Source organism: Argopecten irradians, chromosome 13 (assembly GCF_041381155.1).
Source record: "Argopecten irradians isolate NY chromosome 13, Ai_NY, whole genome shotgun sequence".
NCBI lineage: Eukaryota > Metazoa > Mollusca > Bivalvia > Pectinida > Pectinidae > Argopecten > Argopecten irradians.
In genome coordinates this window covers 38,753,018-38,771,359 of record NC_091146.1, presented here as the reverse complement: position 1 = coordinate 38,771,359, position 18,342 = coordinate 38,753,018, and the positions used below count along the sequence as shown (strand labels likewise).

Sequence of the window (18,342 nt, the reverse complement as noted above, 5' to 3'; positions counted from 1 at the left end):
TCACTACCACCGTACGACATTGAGGTATGTGTGTAATCTATATATAACATCACTACCACCGTACGACATTGAGGTATGTGTGTAATCTATATATAACATCACTACCACCGTACGACATTGAGGTATGTGTGTAATCTATATATAACATCACTACCACCGTACGACATTGAGGTATGTGTGTAATCTATATAACATCCTAAAACATCACATCACTACCACCGTACGACATTGAGGTATGTGTGTAATCTATATATAACATCACTACCACCGTACGACATTGAGGTATGTGTGTAATCTATATATAACATCACTACCACCGTACGACATTGAGGTATGTGTGTAATCTATATATATAACATCACTACCACCGTACGACATTGAGGTATGTGTGTAATCTATATATAACATCACTACCACCGTACGACATTGAGGTATGTCTGTAATCTATATATAACATCACTACCACCGTACGACATTGTGTGTAATCTATATATAACATCACTACCACCGTACGACATTGAGGTATGTGTGTAATCTATATATAACATCACTACCACCGTACGACATTGAGGTATGTGTGTAATCTATATATAACATCACTACCACCGTACGACATTGAGGTATGTGTGTAATCTATATATAACATCACTACCACCGTACGACATTGAGGTATGTGTGTAATCTATATATAACATCACTACCACCGTACGACATTGAGGTATGTGTGTAATTTATATATAACATCACTACCACCGTACGACATTGAGGTATGTGTGTAATCTATATATAACATCACTACCACCGTACGACATTGAGGTATGTGTGTAATCTATATATAACATCACTACCACCGTACGACATTGAGGTATGTGTGTAATCTATATATAACATCACTACCACCGTACGACATTGAGGTATGTGTGTAATCTATATATATAACATCACTACCACCGTACGACATTGAGGTATGTGTGTAATCTATATATAACATCACTACCACCGTACGACATTGAGGTATGTGTGTAATCTATATATAACATCACTACCACCGTACGACATTGAGGTATGTCTGTAATCTATATATAACATCACTACCACCGTACGACATTGAGGTATGTGTGTAATCTATATATAACATCACTACCACCGTACGATAGTCCGTGTATCAGGACCAAGTCTTACCGTGAGTCCGTGTATCAGGACCAAGTCTTACCATGACAAGTCCGTGTGTATCAGGACCAAGTCTTACCGTGAGTCCGTGTATCAGGACCAAGTCTTACCGTGTATCAGGACCAAGTCCGTGAGTCCGTGTATCAGGACCAAGTCTTACTGTGAGTCCGTGTATCAGGACCAAGTCTTACCGTGAGTCAGTGTATCAGGACCAAGTCTTACTGTGAGTCCGTGATCAGGACCAAGTCTTACCATGAGTCCGTGTATCAGGACCAAGTCTTACCGTGAGTACGTTATCAGACCAAGTCTTACTGTGAGTCGTGATCATCAGGACCAAGTCTTACCGTGAGTCCGTGTATCAGGACCAAGTCTTACCATGAGTCCGTGTATCAGGACCAAGTTTACTGTGAGTCCGTGTATCAGGACCAAGTCTTACCTGAGTCCGTGTATCAGGACCAAGTCTTACCGTGAGTCCGTATATCAGGACCAAGTCTTACTGTGAGTCAGTGTATGAAGACCAAGTGTGTCCGTGTAGGCAAGTCTTACATGTGAGTCCGTGTATCAGGACCAAGTTTTTACTGTGAGTAGTCGTATATCAGGACCAAGTCTTACCGTGAGTCCGTGTATCAGGACCAAGTCTTACTGTGAGTCCGTGTATCAGGACCAAGTCTTACCGTGAGTCCATGTATCAGGACCAAGTCTTACGTGAGTCCGTGTATCAGGACCAAGTCTTACCGTGAGTCCGTATATGAGGACCAAGTCTTACTGTGAGTCGTGAGTCCAGTGTGTATCAGGACCAAGTCTTACGTGAGTCCGTGTATCAGGACCAAGTCTTACCGTGAGTCCGTGTATCAAGACCAAGTCTTACCGTGAGTCCGTGTTCAGGACCAAGTCTTACCGTGAGTCCGTGTATCAGGCCAAGTCTTACCGTGAGTCCGTGTATCAAGGACCAAGTCTTACGTGAGTCCTGTGTATCAGGACCAAGTCTTATCGTGAGTCCGTGTATCAGGACCAAGTCTTACCGTGAGTCCGTGTTCAAGACCAAGTCTTACCGGAGTCCGTGTATCAGGCCACGTCTTACCGTGAGTCCGTGTATAGGACCAAGTCTTACTGTGAGTCTGTGAATCAGGACCAAGTCTTACCGTGAGTCCGTGTATCGGACCAAGTTTATCTTGATCGACGATCCAAGTCTTCCGTGAGTCCGTGTGTACCAGGACCGAGTCTTACAGTGAGTCCGTGTGTCAAGACCAAGTCTTACTGTGAGTCCGTGTATCAGGGCCACGTCTTACCGTGAGTCCGTGTATAAAGACCAAGTCTTACTGTGAGTCCGTGTATCAGAACCAAGTCTTACCGTGATTCCATGTATCAGGGCCAAGTCTTACTGTGAGTCCGTGAATCAGGACCAAGTCTTACCATGAGTCCGTGTATCAGGCCCAAGTCTTACCGTGATTCCATGTATCAGAGCCAAGTCTTACTGTGAGTCCGTGAATCAGGATCAAGTCTTACCGTGAATCCGTGTATCAGGGCCACGTCTTACCATGGGTCCGTGTATCAGGACCAAAGTTTACTGTGAGTCCGTATATCAGGACCAAGTCTTACCATGAGTCCGTGTATCAGGACCAAGTTTTACTGTGAGTCCGTATATCAGGACCAAGTCTTACTGTGAGTCAGTGTATCAGGACCAAGTCTTACTGTGAGTCCGGATATCAGGGCCAAGTCTTATCATGAGTCCGTGTATCAGGACCAAGTTTTACTGTGAGTACGTATATCAGGACCAATTCTTACCGTGAGTCCGTGTATCAGGACCAAGTCTTACTGTGAGTCACTGTATCAGGACCAAGTCTTACCGTGTGTCCATGTATGAGGACCAAGTCTTATCGTGAGTCCGTGTATCAGGACCAAGTCTTACCGTGAGTCCGTGTATCAGGGACCAAGTCTTACTGTGAGTCAATGTATGAAGACCAAGTGTGTCCGTGTAGCAGGACAAAGTCTTACTGTGAGTCAGTGTATCAGGACCAAGTCTTACCGTGAGTCCGTGTATCAAGACCTAGTCTTACTGTGAGTCCGTGTATCAGGACCAAGTCTTACCGTGAGTCTGTGTATCAGGACCAAGTCTTACCGTGAGTCCGTGTATCAAGGCCAAGTTTTACGGTGAGTCCGTGTATCAGGACCAAGTCTTATCGTGAGTCCGTGTACCAGGACCAAGTCTTACCATGAGTCCGTGTGTCAAGACCAAGTCTTACCGAGAGTCCGTGTATCAGGGCCACGTCTTACCGTGAGTCCGTGTATAAAGACCAAGTCTTACTGTGAGTCTGTGAATCAGGACCAAGTCTTACCGTGAGTCCGTGTATCAGGACCAAGTCTTACCGTGAGTCCATGTATCAGGACCAAGTCTTACCATGAGTCTGTGTATCAGGACCAAGTCTTACCGTGAGTCTGTGTATCAGGACCAAGTCTTCCCGTGAGTCCGTGTACCAGGACCGAGTCTTACAGTGAGTCCGTGTGTCAGGACCAAGTCTTACTGTGAGTCCGTGTATCAGGGCCACGTCTTACCGTGAGTCCGTGTATAAAGACCAAGTCTTACTGTGAGTCCGTGTATCAGAACCAAGTCTTACCGTGATTCCATGTATCAGGGCCAAGTCTTACTGTGAGTCCGTGAATCAGGACCAAGTCTTACCATGAGTCCGTGTATCAGGCCCAAGTCTTACCGTGATTCCATGTATCAGAGCCAAGTCTTACTGTGAGTCCGTGAATCAGGACCAAGTCTTACCGTGAATCCGTGTATCAGGGCCACGTCTTACCATGGGTCCGTGTATCAGGACCAAAGTTTACTGTGAGTCCGTATATCAGGACCAAGTCTTACCATGAGTCCGTGTATCAGGACCAAGTTTTACTGTGAGTCCGTATATCAGGACCAAGTCTTACTGTGAGTCAGTGTATCAGGACCAAGTCTTACTGTGAGTCCGGATATCAGGGCCAAGTCTTACCATGAGTCCGTGTATCAGGACCAAGTTTTACTGTGAGTACGTATATCAGGACCAATTCTTACCGTGAGTCCGTGTATCAGGACCAAGTCTTACTGTGAGTCACTGTATCAGGACCAAGTCTTACCGTGTGTCCATGTATGAGGACCAAGTCTTATCGTGAGTCCGTGTATCAGGACCAAGTCTTACCGTGAGTCCGTATATGAGGACCAAGTCTTACTGTGAGTCAATGTATGAAGACCAAGTGTGTCCGTGTAGCAGGACAAAGTCTTACTGTGAGTCAGTGTATCAGGACCAAGTCTTACCGTGAGTCCGTGTATCAAGACCTAGTCTTACTGTGAGTCCGTGTATCAGGACCAAGTCTTACCGTGAGTCTGTGTATCAGGACCAAGTCTTACCGTGAGTCCGTGTATCAAGGCCAAGTTTTACGGTGAGTCCGTGTATCAGGACCAAGTCTTATCGTGAGTCCGTGTACCAGGACCAAGTCTTACCATGAGTCCGTGTGTCAAGACCAAGTCTTACCGTGATTCCATGTATCAGGGCCAAGTCTTACCGTGAGTCCGTGTATAAAGACCAAGTCTTACTGTGAGTCCGTGTATCAGAACCAAGTCTTACCGTGATTCCATGTATCAGGGCCAAGTCTTACTGTGAGTCCGTGAATCAGGACCAAGTCTTACCATGAGTCCGTGTATCAGGCCCAAGTCTTACCGTGATTCCATGTATCAGAGCCAAGTCTTACTGTGAGTCCGTGAATCAGGACCAAGTCTTACCGTGAATCCGTGTATCAGGGCCACGTCTTACCATGGGTCCGTGTATCAGGACCAAAGTTTACTGTGAGTCCGTATATCAGGACCAAGTCTTACCATGAGTCCGTGTATCAGGACCAAGTTTTACTGTGAGTCCGTATATCAGGACCAAGTCTTACTGTGAGTCAGTGTATCAGGACCAAGTCTTACTGTGAGTCCGGATATCAGGGCCAAGTCTTACCATGAGTCCGTGTATCAGGACCAAGTTTTACTGTGAGTACGTTTATCAGGACCAATTCTTACCGTGAGTCCGTGTATCAGGACCAAGTCTTACTGTGAGTCACTGTATCAGGACCAAGTCTTACCGTGTGTCCATGTATGAGGACCAAGTCTTATCGTGAGTCCGTGTATCAGGACCAAGTCTTACCGTGAGTCCGTATATGAGGACCAAGTCTTACTGTGAGTCAATGTATGAAGACCAAGTGTGTCCGTGTAGCAGGACAAAGTCTTACTGTGAGTCAGTGTATCAGGACCAAGTCTTACCGTGAGTCCGTGTATCAAGACCTAGTCTTACTGTGAGTCCGTGTATCAGGACCAAGTCTTACCGTGAGTCCGTGTATCAGGACCAAGTCTTACCGTGAGTCCGTGTATCAAGGCCAAGTTTTACGGTGAGTCCGTGTATCAGGACCAAGTCCTATCGTGAGTCCGTGTACCAGGACCAAGTCTTACCATGAGTCCGTGTGTCAAGACCAAGTCTTACCGAGAGTCCGTGTATCAGGGCCACGTCTTACCGTGAGTCCGTGTATAAAGACCAAGTCTTACTGTGAGTCTGTGAATCAGGACCAAGTCTTACCGTGAGTCCGTGTATCAGGACCAAGTCTTACCGTGAGTCCATGTATCAGGACCAAGTCTTACCATGAGTCTGTGTATCAGGACCAAGTCTTACCGTGAGTCTGTGTATCAGGACCAAGTCTTCCCGTGAGTCCGTGTACCAGGACCGAGTCTTACAGTGAGTCCGTGTGTCAAGACCAAGTCTTACTGTGAGTCCGTGTATCAGGGCCACGTCTTACCGTGAGTCCGTGTATAAAGACCAAGTCTTACTGTGAGTCCGTGTATCAGAACCAAGTCTTACCGTGATTCCATGTATCAGGGCCAAGTCTTACTGTGAGTCCGTGAATCAGGACCAAGTCTTACCATGAGTCCGTGTATCAGGCCCAAGTCTTACCGTGATTCCATGTATCAGAGCCAAGTCTTACTGTGAGTCCGTGAATCAGGACCAAGTCTTACCGTGAATCCGTGTATCAGGGCCACGTCTTACCATGGGTCCGTGTATCAGGACCAAAGTTTACTGTGAGTCCGTATATCAGGACCAAGTCTTACCATGAGTCCGTGTATCAGGACCAAGTTTTACTGTGAGTCCGTATATCAGGACCAAGTCTTACTGTGAGTCAGTGTATCAGGACCAAGTCTTACTGTGAGTCCGGATATCAGGGCCAAGTCTTACCATGAGTCCGTGTATCAGGACCAAGTTTTACTGTGAGTACGTATATCAGGACCAATTCTTACCGTGAGTCCGTGTATCAGGACCAAGTCTTACTGTGAGTCACTGTATCAGGACCAAGTCTTACCGTGTGTCCATGTATGAGGACCAAGTCTTATCGTGAGTCCGTGTATCAGGACCAAGTCTTACCGTGAGTCCGTATATGAGGACCAAGTCTTACTGTGAGTCAATGTATGAAGACCAAGTGTGTCCGTGTAGCAGGACAAAGTCTTACTGTGAGTCAGTGTATCAGGACCAAGTCTTACCGTGAGTCCGTGTATCAAGACCTAGTCTTACTGTGAGTCCGTGTATCAGGACCAAGTCTTACCGTGAGTCAGTGTATCAGGACCAAGTCTTACTGTGTGTCCGTGTATAAGGACCAAGTCTTACCGTGAGTCTGTGTATCAAGACCTAGTCTTACTGTGAGTCCGTGTATCAGGACCAAGTCTTACCGTGAGTCTGTGTATCAGGACCAAGTCTTACCATGAGTCCGTGTATAAGGACCAAGTCTTACCGTGATTCCATGTATAAGGACCAAGTCTTACTGTGAGTCCGTGTATGAGGACCAAGTCTTATTGTGAGTCCGGGTATGAGGATCAGGTCTTACTGTGAGTCCGTGTATGAGGACCAAGTCTTACTGTGAGTCAGTGTATCAGGACCAAGTCTTACCGTGTGTCCATGTATGAGGACCAAGTCTTACCGTGAGTCTGTGTACCAGGACCAAGTATGTCCTTGTATCAGGACAAGTCTTACCGTGAGTCCGTGTATCAGGGCCACATCTTACCGTGAGTCAGTGTATCAGGACCAAGTCTTACTGTGAGTCCGTGTATCAGGACCAAGTCTTACCGTGAGTCCGTGTATCAGGACCAAGTCTTACTGTGAGTCAGTGTATGAGGACCAAATGTGTCGGTGTATCAGGACCAAGTCTTACCGTGAGTCCTCGTTTAAACGTGTCCTCTCCAAGAAAGAATCGCATCATCCTGATAATGGACGCACCCTGTAGACAGAGAGTTTAACTCAACATGGTTGGCCAATGAACTTTTAATATGATATGTATACATATGTAACAGTATCAGTAACCCTACACATATATGTGTACATAACTGTATCAGAAACTCTACACATATATGTGTACATAACTGTATCAGTAACCCTACACATATATGTGTACATAACTGTATCAGAAACTCTACACATATATGTGTACATAACTGTAACCCTACACATATATATGTGTACATAACTGTAACCCTACACATATATATGTGTACATAACTGTAATCCTACACATATATATGTGTACATAACTGTAACCCTACACATATATATGTGTACATAACTGTAACCCTACACATATATGTGTACATAACTGTAATCCTACACATATATATGTGTACATAACTGTAATCCTACACATATATATGTGTACATAACTGTAATCCTACACATATATATGTGTACATAACTGTAACCCTACACATATATATGTGTACATAACTGTAATCCTACACATATATGTGTACATAACTGTAACCCTACACATATATATATGTACATAACTGTAATCCTACACATATATATGTGTACATAACTGTAATCCTACACATATATATGTGTACATAACTGTAATCCTACACATATATATGTGTACATAACTGTAATCCTACACATATATATGTGTACATAACTGTAATCCTACACATATATGTGTACATAACTGTAACCCTACACATATACATGTGTACATATCTGTAATCCTACACATATATGTGTACATAACTTTAATCCTACACATATATGTGTACATAACTGTAATCCTACACATATATATGTGTACATAACTGTAATCCTACACATATATATGTGTACATAACTGTAACCCTACACATATATATGTGTACATAACTGTAATCCTACACATATATGTGTACATAACTGTAACCCTACACATATACTTGTGTACATAACTGTAATCCTACACATATATGTGTACATAACTGTAATCCTACACATATATGTGTACATAACTGTAATCCTACACATATATGTGTGTACATAACTGTTTCAGTAACCCGGCATACACATATATGTGTACATAACAGTATCCATAACAACAACATGTATCTGAGTATATTAGATATGCTCTGAATTTCAATTATTCTCATTCTAATACATGGTCACATGGAGTGTGATATAAAGCATAATGACTCGTGTTTTCATTTTTCCTTTGTGAACTTCATTGGCAAAACGTTGAGTTCTTCAGGGTGGTGTCCTATTGTCAACGTTTTTCTTAACATGCACATCAGAGAATGGTTTTGGACATATGTCAAAGAAACTACATATCTACATATCTAATTTAAAGGACATACGTTGTTATACCATCCTAGTAGAATCTAAAATAATAATCATATTAGATATGCTCTGATTTTCCACTATTTTCTTTGGCTAATGCATGGTCACGTGATGTTCAATATATAGTATATTGACTCGGTGTTTCCATTTTCAGAAACATCGAGTCAAATACCTTTGTGAACTTCATTGCACAAACGCTGCATTCTTCAGTATGCCGTTCATTGACCAACGTTTTTCTTATAATTAATACGCACATTAGAGATTGTGTAATTTGTTGAAGAAACGATATATCTAATTTAAAAGTTAAAGACCTTTGTTGAGGTCCATATGATGTTATGTCACCCTTGTAGAATTTAAAAGAATGACCTTGGGCTACGCCCTCAGTCATCACTTATTTTACTCGGGTGATATAATACCATATCAAAGTATTATCAGTGTAGCTGGTCCTCGGAAATGTCTCATCTTAAAGACTTTGAATTGAAGTCAGAAAATCTCTAAAAGCTTCATTTGATTTTTAGCAACTTCGCTTGTGCCATTTTTCCGGGGGGGGGGTGTCGTCATATACCTTCCCATAGGAGATCCGATCAAATATCTCGTTGATTTCGTCCGGATGGGATACGGGGACATACACCGGATGTGACGTCACAAGTCCATCGAAGTTAAAAACACTCTGGACATCTTCCACGACAAACTGGTCAAACTGAGAAAACGAGAAATGACATTCAGATTTATATTTAAAAGCAGAGATTGCAACGATATTGTAACGGTCGCGTGACCGACTATGCCTGTTGCTACCCTGTACTGCAACTACAACTGTAGTACGGTCCGTTACCAAGTTCTATCTTGGACCCAGGCACTGTTAAAGACAACAAACTAAATACTGCCGACAATATATACAAATAAATGGTTAGTCTACTTGACTCATAATCACATGCTAACAACCATGATCCGATTCATTTACACCTGGTAAATACAACAACTGAATTACCTTGAGCACCCTGTGTCTTCAATACCACAGGTCTAAGTAAAGAGGCTGCTTCACTATGGCAGTCAGTTCCTCGTGTACAAAGTACACATTATCACGACACCTATACCGAGACACCTGTGACTACAATACCGAGTCACCCTTTTACCGCGGCACCGAGTGCTTTGGCGAACCTTGTCTCATTGTTCAAGTAACACGTCGCCCTGTGTTGCTGAACACCTGGTATCGAACTGACACCCCGTTACCCTGTACTCGTCAGTACGTCACCCTGTACTGCAGAACCCTGTAACGTATACCCCATAGTGGTAGCAACAGTGGAACCCCAACTTTCTCAGCTGGGCCCAAACTTATTCAGCTTGGTCACTGACAGAACCTTGCCGAAGCAGAGATTCGCCTCTTACATCGTGCTCCCCATTGACGATCATGCTGAACTACTTAACTTAGAATCAGTAAATTATTCCTGGTATACAGAATTTCAATAATTAAATACTTATTTATTTCAACAGTAATCAACTTTTATTTTGCTAATATATCTTTCCTACATGTAACTGTAAAATTAGAAACTATTTACAATATTCCAGACCTGCACATTGATTAGTCATTAATTAATTAAAGAATCATTATAAACTTCCGGAAATCAAGGGGAATAACTCTAATCAAAATATCTTACATTACAATCATTCGCTTCAATATGTTTTGTCGTTCAAGGGGCCCAAAAGGGATCAAATTTGGCCATTTTTCAGATACCATGTAAAAATAACAAGAGGCCCATGGGGCTTACCGGTCATCTGACTATTGGCACAAAACAATAGTCACAGTATACAGTAATGGCAATTAAGACAATACAAGTAATTCCTTAAGGTTCATGTAATGACTTTAACCAGTGATATTTTGCAAGCCTAAAACGCATTACTGTGCTGCTATTGAACAGAACTAATTTCATTAATTGTTGGTATATACCCTGGCTAACTGTCAGTCTTACTGTTGATAAGTAATTTGTGAAGCTGCTTGTAAATTTCAGTAAAATAAAAGAAAAATGTATATTTCTGGAGAAGACATAGAACTCGTGTGAATTGCATTGATGGCACCAAATAAACATGCTATCGTGTTCAGTAGTGACTATGCCAGGTACTCCAACAGTTTGTTTGGCAAAATCGGACCAGCGAATAGCGCAGGAGCCTATTGTTGTAAATGCAAATGGCTGCTTTAAATGGCGGATCACAAATATAGCATATAAGAAGACATTTTAATTGATACAAGTGCTCTTATATACACTATAAGGTGCTCTGAACATGACAAGAAGAATATTTACGAAAAAAATAGTTAAAATGTGGACTTTGAGGCTCTTTCCGGAAATTTGCATTTTTTGCCCCAAACAGATTGTTTGAACTATTTTTTTCGTGAAGAGTCTTCTTGTTATGTTCAGAGTACCTTATGGTGTCTATAAAAACATTTGTATCAATTGAGATGGCTTCTTATATGCGATATTTTTGATCCGCCATTTATAGCAGCCATTTGCATTTACTACACTAGGCTCCTGCGCTATTTGCTGGTCCGATTTTGCCAAACAAACTGTTGGAGTACCTGGCATATTCACAACTGAACACGATGGCATGATTATTTGGTTCCATCAATGCAATTCACACGAGTTCTATGTCTTCTCCAGAAATATTCATTTTTCTCATATTTTACTGTATTTTACACGCAGCTTCACAAATTACATATCAACAGTAAGACTGACAGTTAGCCAGGGTATATACCAACAATTAATGAAATTAGTTCTGTTCAATTGCAGCACAGTAATGAGTTTTAAGCTTGCAAAATATCACTGTGTAAAGCCATTACATGAACCTTAATTGAAGTTGTAAGATTCCGAAATAACTAATTACTTTGATCTCAAAAGCTAATGTAAAGGTCATTCACTTGAACAAACTTGGTAGCCCTTCATCCTAGTATGCTACAGACCCAATATCCGGTCTCTGGGCTTTTTAGTTATTGTCAAGAAGTCGTTTAAAGAGTTAAAACTATTTGACCTTTTTAAACTTGAATTAAGGTCAAGGTCATTCGTAACAACAAACGTTGTAGCACTTCATCTTATCATGTCACAGGCCCAATATCAGTTCTCTAGGCCTCTTAGTTATTCACAAGAAGTTGTTAAAAAATTTAGCCAATTTGACCTCTTCTGACCTTAAATGATGGCCGAGATCATTCATTTGAACAAACGTCTGTGTAGTAGCACTTCATTCCAGCATTCTACAGACCAGATAGGAAGTCTCTAAACCCCTTAGTTATTCACAAGAGGTCGTATAAAGGTTTTAGACTATTTGACCCATATGTGACATTGAATGTAGTTCAATGTCATTTATATAAACAATCTTGGAAGCCCTATATCCCAGCATGCTGCAGGCCAAATATCAATACCCTAGACCTTTCAGTTATTAAGAAGAAGTCATTTATATGAAAGTTTACGCACTGCCCACGGCGCACGACGACGGACGGAACATGATGACTATAGGTTATCCTAACACACCCGACATATCCTTTAGTGTCTAAGATGGCTTTTCATTTTCATATGACCTAAAATTGTGGAGCAGGATCAACAAATAAATTATAAAAAGAATTTGAAAATTAGAAATAAATATTATTCTTAATGTACTGGAGAAAATGTGTGACGTTTACCATTTTCCAGTCGGGGTGTACGTAGTCAACTCCCATGTACTCTACAAAGCTAGCGAATCCCTCATTGAGCCATAGATCATCCCACCAGGAGGGTGTTACTAGGTTACCAAACCACTGTAAATATCAACGGTAAACATCAACAGTAAACATCAACATTAAACATCAACGGTAACACAGTAAACATCAACTTTAAACATCAACAGTAACACTGTTAACATCAACAGTAACACTGTAAACACCAATAGTAACACTGTAAACATCAAAAGTAACACTGTAAACACCAACAGTAAACATCAACAGTAACTCTGTAAACATCAACAGTAACTCTGTAAACATCAACAGTAAACATCAACAGTAACACAGTAAACATCAACAGTAACTCTGTAAACATCAACAGTAAACATCAACAGTAACACAGTAAACATCAACAGTAACACAGTAAACATCAACAGTAACACAGTAAACATCAACAGTAAACATCAACAGTAACACAGTAAACATCAACAGTAAACATCAACAGTAACACAGTAAATATCAACAGTAACTCTGTAAACATCATCAGTAACACAGTAAACATCAACAGTAAACATCAACACTAACACTGTAAACATCAACAGTAAATATCAACAGTAACACAGTAAACATCAACAGTAACACCAGTAACATCAACAGTAAACATCAACAGTAAACATCAACAGTAACACAGTAAACATCAACAGTAACACTGTAAACATCAACAGTAAACATCAACAGTAACACTGTAAACATCAACAGTAAATATCAACAGTAACACAGTAAACATCAACAGTAACACAGTAAACATCAACAGTAACACAGTAAACATCAACAGTAACACTGTAAACATCAACAGTAACACAGTAAACATCAACAGTAAACATCAACAGTAACACTGTAAACATCAACAGTAACACTGTAAACATCAACAGTAAATATCAACAGTAACACAGTAAACATCAACAGTAACACAGTAAACATCAACAGTAACACTGTAAACATCAACAGTAACACTGTAAACATCAACAGTAACACTGTAAACATCAACAGTAAACATCAACAGTAACACAGTAAACATCAACAGTAACACTGTAAACATCAACAGTAACACTGTAAACATCAACAGTAAACATCAACAGTAACACTGTAAACATCAACAGTAAACATCAACAGTAAACATCAACAGTAAACATCAACAGTAACACTGTAAACATCAACAGTAACACTGTAAACATCAACAGTAAACATCAACAGTAACACTGTAAACATCAACAGTAACACTGTAAACATCAACAGTAACACTGTAAACATCAACAGTAACACTGTAAACATCAACAGTAAACATCAACAGTAACACAGTAAACATCAACAGTAACACTGTAAACATCAACAGTAAACATCAACAGTAACACAGTAAACATCAACAGTAACACAGTAAACATCAACAGTAACACTGTAAACATCAACAGTAAACATCAACAGTAAACATCAACAGTAACACAGTAAACATCAACAGTAACACAGTAAACATCAACAGTAACACTTTAAACATCAACAGTAAACATCAACATCAACAGTAAACATCAACAGTAACACTGTAAACATCAACAGTAACACTGTAAACATCAACAGTAAACATCATCAGTAACACTGTAAACATCAACAGTAAACATCAACATCAACAGTAAATATCAACAGTAACACAGTAAACATCAACAGTAAACATCAACAGTAACACAGTAAACATCAACAGTAACACAGTAAACATCAACAGTAACACTGTAAACATCAACAGTAAACATCAACAGTAACACTGTAAACATCAACAGTAACACTGTAAACATCAACAGTAAACATCAACAGTAACACTGTAAACATCAACAGTAACACAGTAAACATCAACAGTAAACATCAACAGTAAACATTAACAGTAACACTGTAAACATCAACAGTAAACATCAACAGTAACACTGTAAACATCAACAGTAACACAGTAAACATCAACAGTAAACATCAACAGTAACACAGTAAACATCAACAGTAACACAGTAAACATCAACAGTAACACTGTAAACATCAACAGTAAATATCAACAGTAACACTGTAAACATCAACAGTAAATATCAACAGTAACACAGTAAACATCAACAGTAACGTAACACTGTAAACATCAACAGTAACACAATACATCAACAGTAAACATCAACAGTAACACTGTAAACATCAACAGTAACACAATAACATCAACAGTAAATATCAACAGTAACACTGTAAACATCAACAGTAACTCTGTAAACATCAACAGTAACACAGTAAATATCAACAGTAACACTGTAAACATCAACAGTAAACATCAACAGTAACACTGTAAATATCAACAGTAACACTGTAAACATCAACAGTAAATATCAACAGTAACACTGTAAACATCAACAGTAAATATCAACAGTAACTCTGTAAACATCAACAGTAAACATCAACAGTAAACATCAACAGTAACACTGTAAACATATACAGTAAACATCAACAGTAACACAGTAAACATCAACAGTAAACATCAACAGTAACACTGTAAACATCAACAGTAACACAGTAAACATCAACAGTAACACAGTAAACATCAACAGTAACACAGTAAACATCAACAGTAACACAGTAAACATCAACAGTAACACAGTAAACATCAACAGTAACACAGTAAACATCAACAGTAAACATCAACAGTAACACAGTAAACATCAACAGTAACACAGTAAACATCAACAGTAACACAGTAAACATCAACAGTAACACTGTAAACATCAAAAGTTAATATCAACAGTAACACAGTAAACATCAACAGTAACACAGTAAACATCAACAGTAACACAGTAAACATCAACAGTAACACATCAGTAAAACAGTAACACAGTCAACAGTAAACATCAACAGTAACACAGTAAACATCAAACACAGTAAACATCAACAGTAACACAGTAAACATCAACAGTAACACAGTAAACATCAACAGTAACACAGTAAACATCAACAGTAACACAGTAAACATCAACAGTAACACAGTAAACATCAACAGTAACACAGTAAACATCAACAGTAACACAGTAAACATCAACAGTAACACAGTAAACATCAACAGTAACACTGTAAACATCAACAGTAACACTGTAAACATCAACAGTAACACTGTAAACATCAACAGTAAACATCAACAGTAACACAGTAAACATCAACAGTAACACTGTAAACATCAACAGTAAACATCAACAGTAACACAGTAAACATCAACAGTAACACTGTAAACATCAACAGTTAATATCAACAGTAACACAGTAAACATCAACAGTAACACTGTAAACATCAACAGTAAACATCAACAGTAACACTGTAAACATCAACAGTAACACTGTAAACATCAACAGTAACACAGTAAACATCAACAGTAACACTGTAAACATCAACAGTAAATATCAACAGTAACACTGTAAACATCAACAGTAAACATCAACAGTAACACAGTAAACATCAACAGTAACACAGTAAACATCAACAGTAACACAGTAAACATCAACAGTAACACAGTAAACATCAACAGTAACACAGTAAACATCAACAGTAACACAGTAAACATCAACAGTAACACAGTAAACATCAACAGTAACACTGTAAACATCAACAGTAAACATCAACAGTAACACTGTAAACATCAACAGTAAATATCAACAGTAACACTGTAAACATCAACAGTAACACAGTAAACATCAACAGTAAACATCAACAGTAAACATCAACAGTAACACAGTAACATCAACAGTAAACATCAACAGTAAACATCAACAGTAACACAGTAAATATCAACAGTAACACTGTAAACATCAACAGTAAATATCAACAGTAACACAGTAAATATCAACAATAAATATCATCAGTAAACATCAACAGTAACACAGTAAATATCAACAGTAACACAGTAAACATCAACAGTAATTATCAACAGTAACACAACAGTAAACATCAACAGTAACACTGTAAACATCAACAGTAAACATCAACAGTAACACTGTAAACATCAACAGTAAACATCAACAGTAACACAGTAAACATCAACAGTAACACTGTAAACATCAACAGTAAACATCAACAGTAACACTGTAAACATCAACAGTAACACTGTAAACATCAACAGTAACACTGTAAACATCAACAGTAAACATCAACAGTAACACAGTAAACATCAACAGTAACACTGTAAACATCAACAGTAACACTGTAAACATCAACAGTAACACTGTAAACATCAACAGTAACACAGTAAACATCAACAGTAAACATCAACAGTAACACTGTAAACATCAACAGTAAACATCAACAGTAACACTGTAAACATCAACAGTAAACATCAACAGTAACACTGTAAACATCAACAGTAAACATCAACAGTAACACAGTAAACATCAACAGTAACACTGTAAACATCAACAGTAACACTGTAAACATCAACAGTAACACTGTAAACATCAACAGTAAATATCAACAGTAACACTGTAAACATCAACAGTAAACATCAACAGTAACACTGTAAACATCAACAGTAAACATCAACAGTAACACTGTAAACATCAACAGTAAACATCAACAGTAACACTGTAAACATCAACAGTAAACATCAACAGTAAACATCAACAGTAAACATCAACAGTAAACATCAACAGTAACACTGTAAACATCAACAATAACATCAACAGTAAACATCAACAGTAAACATCAACAGTAACACAGTAAACATCAACAGTAAGTATGAACAGTAACACTGTAAACATCAACAGTAAATATCAACAGTAAACATCAACAGTAACACAGTAAACATCAACAGTAAACATCAACAGTAACACTATAAACAACAACAGTAACACAGTAAATATCAACAGTAAACATCAACAATAACACAGTAAACATCAACAATAACACAGTAAACATCAACAGTACGCTGTAAACAACAACCGTAAACATCAACAGTAAACATCAACAGTAAGATTTATCAATATAAAAAACGTTTTACAAACGTCCCATCCATGGCATTATAAATGGAAAGGCGCGCCATCTATACCTGATGAGCCAATTCATGGGAGACAACCACGGCAACTCTCTGTTTGTTGACCTCAGAGGACTCCAGGGGATCGTACAACATGGCCGTCTCCCGGTAAGTAATGAGCCCCCAGTTCTCCATGGCACCGGCAGCAAAGTCCGGCAGGGCGATCATGTCTACAAAGAGGAGCAGCTTATCAAAATCTACCACATCACTCATCAATTATCTCCCTTGTTAAATATTTAAGATGTGAAATATTCAAGTTACGACTGCAATGTGAGCAACGACTTTAAAATAATGTGAGCAACAACTACAAACCAATGTGAGCAACGACTACAAAACAATGTGAGCAACAACTACAAACCAATGTGAGCAACAACTACAAACCAATGTAAGCAACAACTACAAAACAATGTGAGCAACGACTTTAAAACAATGTGAGCAACAACTACAAACCAATGTAAGCAACAACTACAAACCAATGTGAGCAACAACTACAAACCAATGAGATCAACAGCTAAAAAATGTGAGCAACGACTACAAACCAATGTGAGCAACGACTAAAAACCAATGTGAGCAACAACTACAAAACAATGTGAGCAACGACTTTAAAACAATGTGTGCAATGACTTTAAAACAATGTGAGCAATAACTACAAACCAATGTGAGCAACAACTACAAACCAATGTGAGCAACAACTACAAAACAATGTGTGCAATGACTTTAAAACAATGTGAGCAACAACTACAAACCAATGTGAGCAACAACTACAAACCAATGTGAGCAAC

General features: G+C 39.3%; 1 protein-coding gene across 1 annotated transcript in view; it reads right to left on the bottom strand.

Annotated features, from left to right (window-relative positions):
- The window catches only part of LOC138305875 (aminopeptidase N-like), a 93,401-nt gene extending 75,670 nt beyond the window's left edge, over positions 1-17,731 (bottom strand). The window contains exons 1-4 of the mRNA XM_069246138.1: positions 17,576-17,731; positions 12,457-12,570; positions 9,358-9,492; positions 7,330-7,437 (exon numbers count right to left, since the gene is read on the bottom strand). Of these exons, the coding sequence (XP_069102239.1) occupies positions 7,330-7,437; positions 9,358-9,492; positions 12,457-12,570; positions 17,576-17,728 (510 nt within the window). The 5' untranslated portion in view covers positions 17,729-17,731. The remainder of the gene's footprint in view (positions 1-7,329; positions 7,438-9,357; positions 9,493-12,456; positions 12,571-17,575) is intronic.
- Between the last annotated feature and the right edge of the window lie 611 nt (positions 17,732-18,342).